The sequence below is a fragment of the Lissotriton vulgaris genome, unplaced genomic scaffold (genome assembly GCF_964263255.1).
Source record: "Lissotriton vulgaris unplaced genomic scaffold, aLisVul1.2 SCAFFOLD_736, whole genome shotgun sequence".
Taxonomy (NCBI): Eukaryota; Metazoa; Chordata; class Amphibia; order Caudata; family Salamandridae; genus Lissotriton; species Lissotriton vulgaris.
In genome coordinates this window covers 593,544-605,883 of record NW_028243083.1, presented here as the reverse complement: position 1 = coordinate 605,883, position 12,340 = coordinate 593,544, and the positions used below count along the sequence as shown (strand labels likewise).

The following is a 12,340-nucleotide window of genomic DNA, read 5'->3' as shown; positions in this document are numbered from 1 at the left end:
TAACTGTTCACAGGATTTTCCATAATGTTTTGTATAAGTAAGCAGGCCAATAAGGCCCAGATTTGAGGCAAACCCCCAAAAAATAAGTTAGGAAAAAAGAACAGAATTTTTAGTTAAGGCACAATGCTTATGCATACTATTAACAGCGGATTGATGGATTATAATATAATCACTGAGTTCTTTCCTAAGGTACTAAAAGCATTGCAATTTCACACGCACATAATCTAGTAAAGAGGGGTTCAACACATCCTTTTCTGAGCTGCATATAAAATTTCACTAACGCGGACGGTCTCACAGATCTATATAGTCCCTAAGCTAAGCATGCAGACGTTGGGAGAGCAGGGTGTACTTTGTGCCCTTGCACATGACCTGCAAAAGGAACTCGAGTGAAGCCGCTAATTATATGTAAACAAACATTCATCAACCCTCATTTTATTAGTCAATATGATACTAATTTTGAAAATAACAGGTATTCAAGATTACTAATACTTGCCTGTAGATTTACAATGATAATAAGAGCAGTGGCTGTTGTAACGGCAAAAGACTGGTAATCGGAGGGTGCCTCGCCATCCTGTCCCATGGTTTGCAGGAATGCTCCATATGGTATGAAGAAGATTATCAGTGAAGAGACAATCCCATGGAACAGACTTACGAAGAATTTCTTGTAATTAAACAGCAGATCCTTTTGCCCAGGGATGTAAAGCCGCGGGAAAAGAAGGCTTAGTTTGTCACTCACATCCTTGGAGAAGAAAAAGCATTTCAATTAAAGGCCTGCATGTAAAAGAAGATTTGTACAGCACACAATATAACTAATTTTGGTCTCGAGCTCCGGCCTAAGTTGACAATTATTTGTAAAATGCTAAACTTCCAAGGCATCATAGGATATTTAGAAGCCTTAAGGTATGAGAAGCATAATGAAAAATGCAGGACAGCGTAAAATCAATTTATAATTAACTTAATGACAGGCTTCAAAATTAAACTCCAATATGAATCCAAAAAATATATAGCAATGTAACTGTTATATTTATAAAATTCATGTTCACGCCCAAGGAGTCCTCTCGGTACTATTGACGGATAACAGCTAACCACATGCTGTCCAACTAAAAGACTTGTGTGTATGTGTCGCTTTCTGAATACGTTTATCACTTGAAATATATGAATCAGACCAACTAAAAGTATGTGCTCCTGGAGATGTGATGTATGTCAGCATTCTCTTTGTGTATGTCTGATTTGGATAAACTGAGGCATAGTGTTAAAAAACAAAATCACCTTTGCAAGTGATAGGCTTATGCCTGTGATGATCCTCAAATGCCAAGTAACCTACCTTCAGTAATGTTCGTTCTGGTGGATAATCAATGTAACCACAGACTCCTTAATTTTAAATATCCCCAGGCGTCAGATGGAATCTAGAAGTTCTCAGTATAGCCCCTGTGCATCAGTAGGCTGCATCCTGTGATTCCTCATCGACTAAGCTTCACCCCAGAAGTGACGACTGAAGTCACATTACCAGCGCAGTTGTTTTTCTGGACATCTTCCATACCCTCTTATGTAGAGCCCCAAACCAATCATTTGTGCCAGTGAGCAGTTCTCCATTGTAAGAACTGTTGAGATGGAGGTGTTTCCACAGAATAGGAAGGTGTGTATCCACCAGAAGAAGTGTTACAGAAGGTAAGTAGCTTGATTTTGATACTTCTACCGCAGACCCTTCACCTTGAAAATAGATACCAAAGCAGTACCTCACCCAATAGTTGGTCTGTAGAATGACAGACCAAAATGTCCTGCAAATGTGAAAAGGCAGAAAGGGCTGATTAAAAAGCCCCCAACAGTGCCTACTGCAATTCCTTGCTACACCAAAGACAGAACAAACCGGTACATATCACTAGTGCTACACCAAACCACAAACTTGGCCAAACTTGGCCAAGCGTCCAGTGTAAACCAGTTTTGTAGAATGCCTAGCCGCCATGATAACTTCAACTACTTTGTGAGTCCATTTGCAGGACCTTGCCCTGCTGCTGAAATAGATGATCCTCCAGAAGAGACAGCTTGAGCAGAGGACAAATGCTCACGCCCACAAGTTCCAAGTACTACACTCTCCTGGCCTAAGCTGGAGCCACCAGTGTAGCTTGGGCCCATTCATTCTTGATCATCTTCTTCCTACTAGTGGAAGACAGCCTGCACCACTTCCAGGTGTAGATACTATTCGTGATCTGCCAGACGTCACCAGCTAAGTTTGTCTGCACGGGTTGTAGGAAGTGGACGCCTAATAATATGGAGCAAAAAGAGGTACACTGTGTAACGAGTCAAGGCAAACCCCAAAGGAATTAAAGAGGCACAAATGACACCCCAAATGCTCTTTTGTGTTAAGAGTACGCGAGCAGTTAAGCATATCAGAGGGTGGTGCTAATCATTTACTGCACACACAAAGGCAGTAAGTGAGATCACACTCAAAGAAATCCGACATCAATTTATAAAAATAACACGTACTTTTATATGAATTTAGATACCAAGATCATAGGAAACAGGCAAGTACTTTTAGAGTTACGAATTTTAACCGTTCAAAAAAAAAATAAAAAAAAAGGACAGTGCAATTTTTGAAGTGGTAATGGTATCTATCCTATGCTGGAAAGACATACTGCATACATGTACTTCACTGCAACGTACGTGACCAATCTCCTGGACTAAAGGCACGTATGGGGAAAGGTCCAAGGAAACATCAACAAGTCACCTCAGGTGATACTGGGGCAGCAAAGTGCAGAAGTGCTTTTCAGCGTCGGGTGACCCAATGTTTTCCTGTGTGGAAAAAACATGTACTACTTACCAGCACTGCACAGCGACATAAGGGACCAATCTCCTGAACTTAAGGTGAGTATGGGGCAAGATCCAAGGCCACATCAACAGGTCTCCTCTGGAGGCTCTGGGGCGTCAAATGCAGAGGTGTCTTAAGGTGTTGGGTGCATCCTTCACTTTAATGGGAACAGTCCAGTCACAAAGAGGCTGCAAGCTGGGACTGGAAGACCAGTCAGTCTAAAACAAGAAGGGGGCTCAGGTCTCATGATGCTCGGGGATGTGGGAACACCTTTGGTCCACTTCTCCTCAGGCCAGGGTGACTGGGTGCAGAGGTGTTCTGAGGCGTCAAGTTTGTCACCTGAGACACTCGTTGTAGAGAGGGGTCAGCACTAAGAGGCGGCATCGGTGAGTCCAGTGTGGGCAGATCCAACGAGGGCAAGGTGTCTGGAAGGTCAGAAGAACATGCTGGCACCGTTGGCCCTCTTCAACCCGGGCAAGGGGGCACGTGTGCAGTGGTGCTTTCCGGTGTCCGGTTTGCAGAGGTCCGGATTCCTCGCCGTTCTTTTGGAGTGCCCCCAGTATGCAGGGAAGCAGTTCTGCTACTCTACAGGAGTTCCTGGGTCTTTGTTGAAGGCAGGCAGTCCGCCAAGTCTTATATAGGCACAGTATCTGTAGGACTAGACTATTTTAGCGCAATCTGGAGAAAAGAGCAGATAGGCGGGCAGGGCTGGTGCCAAGTCAGTTGCTTCTCCACATTCCTTGCTTCGAGGCTCTTCAGTGTTCTTAGGTGGCAGGAATCGGATTCCCTGGTCCCAGGGGCTTCCCTAAATACTAGATTTAGGGGAGGTAGGGGAGTGTAGGGTAGTAGTCAATGGGCTACTTACCCCTGAGGTCACTACACCGCCTATATGAACACTTCCTGTGAGAAATGGGCATCACCCTAACCCAGAGTTCATAATTCTGCCATCACCAAGAAGGCAGACTTTTAAATGTCATGCCCATATTAGGTAGCCCACCTAAGGAGTGGAACTAGCCTGAGGATGGACACTGCTCTCTGACTACTAATTTTCCTGTCTGTCCTGGTGCCAAATGGGCCCTGGTCAGGGCGGTTTGCATCCCTCACCTCTGAGGGAAGCCAGATTTGCACACCAATGGCAGTGGGCTTTTGAAGCTCCCTGCCTCCGAATGCTAATTTACCAGTCTTCCTGGAGGAGGTGTAAATACATACCTCCCTCCCGAGCAGCCATTAATCGGGACCTCCCGAGAGCGTTAACTGTCACCTGTTGGGGTCAGTAATTCATATGTGGTGGCAGAGAACTGGACCAGTCAGCCAGCACACTAGAGAGCTCGAAGGTTTTAGGGGGTACTTTAAAGATACCACCACGTACCTGTACTAATAAATCCATCACTGCAATCAGTGTTGGTTTATTAATACTAGGTGTTTGATACCATCTGTTTCAGTGGAACCAGTATGTAGCTGGGGAACTTGTTTTGATCAGTTTCCAGTGCATACCTTAAGATGGCTTTCCTGCTCACTTGCAATATCCAGCAACAGAACTAGACATCACAGTGGCATGTCTGCTCATACATATACCCTCACATAAAATATAATTCACCCTTCCTTAGGGCTGAAAGTCCTGCTGTAGGGGTGACTTACATATATTAAATGCAGTGACTTTGGCATGACAAACAGAAGTGTGTCATGTTCTGTTTTCACTCATGGTTTGTACAATGTCACAAAGCCTGCAATGACAGTCTGTGTCGAATTTGTGTGTGGGTTCCTTAGGGTGGCATGAGATATGCTGCAGCCCTTTGGGATCCTCATTGGCAATCATGCTGTAAGAAAGTGGCTCTGGACCAAAGTAAGGTACAGTGTGCACAGAGTCCACAGTCTCCAGAGGTTTGGCTGAGGCTAAATTTAGATATCACCTTACTCTCTAAAGTGGTAGCTTGGTCGAGCAGTAAGGCAGTATCAGAGGACAGTGTAAAGCATTTGTTGTACACACTCGGTCAGCAAATGGTCTCACACACTCAAAAACTGAACTCTAGGCCATTTGTTTTGTATCAAAGATATAGTTGTTTTATTTTAGAACCAACAAGGTATCAAAATATACGTTCTCAGGATGAGTTACTTTGGTTAAATAATTTTCAAATAGGCAATAGACTTTTTGATTACAATAGTTACAGTTGTTGCAATAGGCAACACAATTTTAAACACAATGCAACATTGAGCTCAATGGGAATTTCTAGCTAAATGCAATTAGTTACTTTGTAGATTGCTTGTCTAACCTCAGGACTGGATCCTAGATTCAGTCCTAGGACACATCCTGTAAACAGCTAAGTAAAAGCGTTTTGGTTACAGTAGTGATTTTTAAGGAATATTATTGTATTTTAAAAGTTGACAAACTTTTCCAGGTGAAATTACCAATGTTATCCTATTGAAGGAAATTAAATTTGCAGGTAAAGTAGGTTTGCGTTACTTTTGTAATCCAGTGCTGGGCTCCTAGGTTCAGCACTGGGACATCTATTAAAAGCAGGCAAGTAATTACGTTTTTATCGTTGGCACGATTTTTAAAGAATATTTGTAAGTTTAAAAAATCGACACTTAGAAACTTTTTCAGCAAAAAGCAGGCAATGATATCCTATGAAAGGAAATTCAAGTTACTGGCAAGTACGATTAAAATAACTTTTCAGGGTCAGTGCTGGGCTAACAGATGCAGCACTGGGTTATCTCCTGATAACAGGTGATAACAGGTGAGTAAATCTGAATTAATTGTTCGGCTGATTTTAGATGAATAAAGTTTTTAAAGTTTTTAAAGTTTCAAAACTCCACACTTAGAAGAATCTTCAAGTGAAACCAGTCCATGTTACCCTATGGAAGAAAAGTGAGTTATCGGCTTTTGGGTAAGTACTCGACTGGCAGTTAAGGTTATGGGCATAGACTCAGGGGTCTCCCAGGGTCAGGTAGGTACAGTTGGTACACCCTCAGCGGCACAGGGGCAGCCGGGTGCAGAGGTAGTTAGGCCCAATGTTATCCAATGATAGGCAGGGGGCCTTCAGTTGGTGGCTGCTGGCAAGCAGGCCCTGCAACTGTCGGAGCTGGGCTCCTGGTCCCTTGCTAAGGGCAAATGGGGGAGTAGGTTAGGACAAAGGTTGCACTGCCAGGGGCACTCAGGCGGCTGGGTGCAGGGTGCTTTTGAGCGGTCAGGTACTCAATGTTATTCAGTGGAGATCTTGGGAGATGACCAAAGGCTGCATGCTCGGGGACGGAGATTCTTCAGGAGCGACCAACGCTTCGAGAGGTAAGTTAGGATCTTGGGGGATAGGTAGGCTCCCAGGAGTTGGGCACAGGGGGCGTGGGGCGCCGGGTGCAGCGGTGTCTTTTGACATCGGGAAATCTTACCCTCTGCTGGTCACAGGGTCCCTTGCTGTGAGTCTGCAGGCTTCGTCTGGGTCATCGAGGAGGATACTTGTACACTAGATTCCAGGTCACAATCACCGGGGGGACGTTCTCAGGGTCTTTGTCCACCCAGGCACAGGCCGGGCTTGGCGGGTGCAGAGTGTGCTGGATTCGCGGTTCCTGGTTTGCACCAGTGATATTGCTGTTTGAGCAGAACCACTGCACATGGGAGTCCCAGTCTTTAAGAGGTTCATGGCAGGCAGGTCCTCCTGGGTTTTCGAGGTTGCTGTCTGCAGGAGACGCCGGGATTTACCCGGAGCAGGTTCAAGGATCAACAGGCCTGAAGGGCTGGGGCCAAGTCAGTTGGTGTTGTCTTTTTGTTAGCAGCTGCACGGCATGTCTTCTTTCTTGTTTTCAAATCAGGATCAGAGGAAGGAAGGTTCAGGGTGCCCCTGAATACTAAATGTAGGTGCATTACAGGTAGGGGAAGGACAGGGACCAATAAGTCCCTCCTGTCCTGGGGTGAGTACACCCCCTATCCTGATCTTCTCCTGTGGGAGGGGGGCAGGAGCCCATCTCTGATTGGACAGGGCTCCCTTTCCTCAAGATGGCAGGAGCCCGGAGTTGTGCTTTACCTCGCCTCTTCCACCTAAGGGGTGGAGTTGGCACAGGCTGGCACACCCCCTTTCCTCACGTAGGGTTTCCCGCCAGTCTTCCCACCAGAGTGGGGGTCAGAACCGGTGGGGACCAGTTGCTGAGTACAGCAAGTGGCCTGGGGAAGCTCACAAAGGTTTCATGCTTTCGAAGCTTCCCCCTGCCCATCCTGGGGGAGGAGACCTAGCACCTCACCCAGGATGTGCATTGTTGCAGGCCCAGGAGAGCAGGGGGCTCTCCACCCAGGGGTCCAGCAACATGTCTGCTGTGTGACAGCCTCCCAGAAAAGACGTGGATTGTAGGTTAGGTTTCAGGGGGCACCTCGAAGATGCCCTCTGTAGTGCATTTTACATTAAGTCCTACACTGGTATCAGTGTGGGTTTAATGTGCTGAGAAGCTTGATATCAAACTTGTCAGTCTTCAGTGTAGCCATTATGGTGCTGTGGAGTTCGTAATGGCAACCTCCCTAGCACCATATACTCTTAATGGCATCACTGCACTTACAGTGCCCAGGAATGGCCCTGTGTACTGTAGGGGCACCGTGCTCATGCACCTGTGCCCACACCACTGGCATAGGGCACCCAGCTAGAAGGGTGACTGATGTATGCCAGGGCAATGGGATTGCAGGCATGGCACACAGGGATGTGTGTCATGTAGACTCTTTGTTTTAGTTCTGCAACCGGACACACAGCCTGCAAACATAGTGTGTGTGTGTGTCAGGGTGCAGGGCCCCTAAGGGTGGCACAATAAGTGCTGCAGCCCTTAGGAGTCTTCTTTGGTCACAATGCCCTGGGTACCTATGGTACCATTTACCAGGGGCTGACATGTGGCCAGAGATGCCAATTGGGTTTAGGCTTTAGCGCAGTTTTTAGGGAAGGAACACAGGCCCTGGGTACCTGATTGGCAGGGATCCCGGGCACACCAAGGAAACATGCATCAGGTATCAGGCAAAATGTGGGGGAGTTACTGCATTAAAAAACCCACTTCCCTACACATGCCCAAGCTACCTGGGGTACCATTTACTAGGGACTTAAAAGTTTGCTAAAACCCTTACCCAGTCGTAGCACAATTAGAAAACACCTTATTTTGGGGAAAGGAGCACTGGCCCGAGGGCTGGTGAGCAGGCCTCCGTGCACTGCCAGAGTTGAAAATCAGCATCTAGTAGCTAAAAAGGGTGAAAAAAGTGGGGGGATAACGGCAACAAAAGCCATGTTTCCAACACTGGTGTTTAAAGATCCTTTCAGGTGATGCATGATCAAGAAGATGCCTTGACAATACAGCTTGGTCCAGAGGTGCAGGGGAATCTGGCGCAGGCTCCAATCTCACCCCGATTGTATCAGGATCACATTGCAGTGGTGTTGTCCATAATCCTTGCTTCCCCTAAAGGATGGAAGCAAGGATTTCAGTGCCAAATTAATGGTCCACTGCCACAACAAATCAATGTACAGTTGGGTCTCGACCGGAGGCAAGAGTTCTTTGATCTCCACCTCTCCCAGATGAACTCCCCAAGCAAGCAGTGATGCATCTGACACCACCATCAGCTCTAAGTGGGATAGGGAAAAAGGGTCTGCTACTGCACCAATCGCAATCAAGCAGCTATCACTGTAGTTTTTTGGTGTCTCCTGCGATACCTGGATGGAGTCAGACAGGTACCTTTGATCCTGGGCCCACTGAGACTGCAGCTCCCACTGCAGAGCACGCATATGCCACTCGGCATGGTCATGAGCAGGATACAGGAAGCCAGTAAGTCAAACAAGCCTCTGATCGATCCTCATGAGACCCAGGACAGAGGCTGAAACATCGGGACCTTAGCCCAAATGTTCTGAACATGTCCCAGAGGGAAGGCTCGAAAATGTACTGTATCCATTTTGGCTCTGATGAAAGGGAGCTTCTGTGGAGGAGTCAGCTGTGACTTCAGCTTGTTGTTAGTGAACTCAAATAATATGAGGAGGTTCACCGTCATTAGGAGGTGGTCTATGACTCACTGTAGCGAGCTCCTTTAAAAGCCAGTCTTCGAGTTATGGGACAATTGGTGACATCCAAAGGTGTGCTGTGACCATCACCATCTCTTTCACCCAATGAACAAATAGAAGCACTGCAAACTAAAAATGCTTCATGCTGATCTTGAGCCACAGGTAACCACTCTGGGCCTGCAAGACGGGGATATGGAAATAGGCACCCTGCAGGCACAACACCACACTCCAGTCACCTGAATCCAGGGCAGACATAAATTAAGCCAGCGTGAGCATCTTGAATTTGCCCTTCCACAGAATGGAATCGTGGGGTCAAAGAACTAATTTAGTGGAGGAAGACATCTGCCCTTTTTGGCACTGGAAAGTAGCACCCAGTTCCGAACTCCAAGGACAGAACCCGCTCTATGGCTCCTTTCTCCAAAAGAGACTGATCTTCCTGATGTAAAATGGGCAACTGGGCCCCTAAAAGCTGCTCTGATGAAGGTGTAATGGGGGCATGCAGAAAAGAATGGCAGGGCGAAGCCCTGCTTTATCTGCAGGACCAGCCTGTCGGATATTATGATTTGTCACTAGTGGAGACAATGAGTGATCCTGCCTCCCACATGATGGTCATGTACAGCCAAGGACAAACTAATTTGACTTTGAGGCTGCTGCCAGAAGGACTGGGACAACATTGTTCATTGCCCATGCAGGTCAGTATGCTGTCTGCCACTCAACTCCGAAAGGACTGGGCTGTCTTGCGGTGGTGGTGGGCCCGGATGTTTATTCTAGACAAAACCCCTAGCGATGCCTTGAAAGGAGCTAACTTGCTGATGTTAGGCCTTGCCGGCGTGGAAGGACTGCATGCAGTAACTTTACTCCCTTAAGGCACTCCAGGGTGCAATCTTTATTGCCAAAGAGGTGAGAACTGTCAAAAAACATATCAATGAATGATGCCTGAATGTCACCCAAGAAGCCCACTGATCTCTTCCCTGCGTGCCACCAGATCACCACGCTTGGCTGACTGTTCTGTCCAAGCAGTCTGTCATGCCCTAGCCATTTGAATGGTCTGTGCCAAATTGAGCCGATACTTTCTCCAGAACTGGAGGTAGAATCTTAGCCACTGAATTCCATAATGGATGGGAGTTCCTCCCCAGCAAACAGCTTGATCTGACTGACCTGAGAACGAGGCTAGCAGATGAACACTCTTCCCAAATGACTGTTTTTTCCAACTCTGCCTCAGTGGCTAGCGGAGACCTGTACAATTCGGCTGTCAGTGTGCTGCGTTAGAAGGCGAGTCACACTTTTGTAGGTTTGGTAACATTTTAACAGATGACCAAGAATATGAGGAGAGTGTTGAAGGAGTCTTTCCATTTCTTAGTTTCTGCATCTCTGTGTGTGTGAAAGAGTGTGTGAGAGAGTGTGTGAGAGAGTGTGTGAGAGAGTGTGTGAGAGAGTGTGTGAGAGAGTGTGTGAGAGAGTGTGTGAGAGAGTGTGTGTGAGAGAGAGTGTGAGAGAGTGTGTGAGAGAGTGTGTGAGAGAGTGTGTGAGAGTGTGTGAGAGAGTGTGAGAGAGTGTGTGAGAGTGTGTGAGAGAGTGTGTGAGAGAGTGTGTGAGAGAGTGTGTGAGAGAGTGTGTGAGAGAGTGTGTGAGAGAGTGTGTGAGAGAGTGTGTGAGAGAGTGTGTGAGAGAGTGTGTGAGAGAGTGTGTGAGAGAGTGTGTGAGAGAGTGTGTGAGAGTGTGTGTGAGAGAGAGAGTGTGTGAGAGAGTGAGTGTGAGCGAGTGTATAGGAGGCAGAGCTGATGAGGTCAGAGATTCAGTTACATCCTTTCTAGTACCTGTAGATTTGTAGATCAGGTCTAAGTGGGTGCTTAAGAGGACTCAAATAATTAGAGTTCTGCTAGGTCTCGTAGGGTGAAGGGCAAGGAGGCCATGTGGATTATCTTTTTTATTTTTAAGGTTTTATATAGCGCGAATAAGACCCTTGCAAGTATCACAGCGCTTTATAAGTCATATGCAGAAAGCAAGATATAGTATACAAAGATATAGGTGAAATAGGTATAAAAAGCTCATAATCTTAAAACTAAGCTAGTGCAAAAACAAAGGACGATTATGGAGCACAAGAACAGAACTAGTAATAAAATACAGTAAACAGTCAGAGTTCATGTGAATTTAGCCATGAGGATCGCTTTCACTTCTTTTTTGAAGGAGGCAGTGGAAGGGTACATTCTTGTTTCAATAGGCAAATCGTTCCAGATCCTAGGAGCCATACCAGAGAAGGATCGGTTATAGGTTTTCTTCTTGGCAAATCGTTGTGGTTTTAGAAGAAGAGTCTTGGCACTCCTGGAGGCTCTGATGCCCACAGAGAGCACCAGTTTCTGAGCTAGGTAGTGCGGGGAGTTGTGGTGTAGCGCCTTGTTTGTCATACAAGCGATTTTCAGATGAATTCTAGCTTCAAACGGTAGCCACTGGAGGGCTCTCAGTTCTGGAGATATGTGAGAGTTTCTCTTTGAACCCGTGATGAGTCTGAGTTGATAGTGGCTCTTAGCGCTCCTGTTGAAGACCTTGGGAGGCCGCATAAGGTTACCGCCCCATATTCCATTTGAGGGATTACTAGGGCTTGAACCGCTTGAACCGCTTGTTTGAAATCGTAGGCAGGCAGAAAGGGTTTCAGTTTTCGCAGTGTCTTCAAGTGGAAGTTAGCTCCTTTTGTGGAGGCGCTGATATGCTTCTGCATCTTTAGGTTACTGTCAAGTGTTACACCTAGCAATTTTGCTGAGTCTACGATGAGAGGTTGTCCTTTGAGAGCTATTAAGCTAGTCCAGGATAGTGGAAGTTTTGTTACGGGGAGCGATTAAGAGGAATTCCGTTTTAAGGGAGTTTAGTTTCAAATGGTTTTCAGCCAGACAGGTTTGGGTTTTTTGAAATGTGGTGTTGAGCGATTTGATGTCATTCAGTGAGTGGATCTCGATGTAGATTTGGGTGTCGTCTGCATATATGTGGAAGTGAATCTTGGCGAGGCTGAGAAGATCGGTAAGAGGTTCCATAAATAGGTTGAAACGGGTGGGTGAGAGGGAGGAGCCTTGCGGAACACCTAATGTGACTGGCATGGGGTTGGACAGGGATCGGTTGACCTTGAATCTTTGGGATCTATTTTGGAGGAAAGAGGCGAACCAGTTAAATACAGTTCCAGACATTTCTATTCTGTGTTTCAGGATTTCTAGCAGGTTGCCGTGTTTGATGGTGTCAAATGCTGATGAAAGGTCGAGTAGGATTAGTAAACAGGCTTCGTTTTGGTCCAGGATTTTTAGAGCATCGTCTATTACCTTTGTCATGGCTGATTCTGTATTATGACCTGCTCGGAAGCCTGATTGAAATTTGTTAAGCAGGTTGAATTGATCAATGTGACTGTTCAGCTGTAGGTTAACACATTTTTCCAAGAGTTTGGCTAGCATAGGTATGTTAGAAATCGGACGATAGTTATTTAGGTCCGAGTGGTCAGCTGTTATTTTCTTTAGGATAGGCGAAAACCTGACCTGTTTTCAGG

At 46.3% G+C, this 12,340-nt stretch overlaps 1 protein-coding gene across 2 annotated transcripts in view; it reads right to left on the bottom strand.

The window, feature by feature from the left end:
- Nucleotides 1-12,340, bottom strand: part of LOC147668707 (phospholipid-transporting ATPase IC-like) — a 515,423-nt gene that overhangs the window by 42,299 nt on the left and 460,784 nt on the right. For both annotated transcript variants that reach the window (XM_086948491.1, XM_086948490.1), the window contains exon 25: nt 494-739. In XM_086948491.1, coding sequence (XP_086804617.1) covers nt 494-739 — 246 coding nt within the window. The remainder of the gene's footprint in view (nt 1-493; nt 740-12,340) is intronic.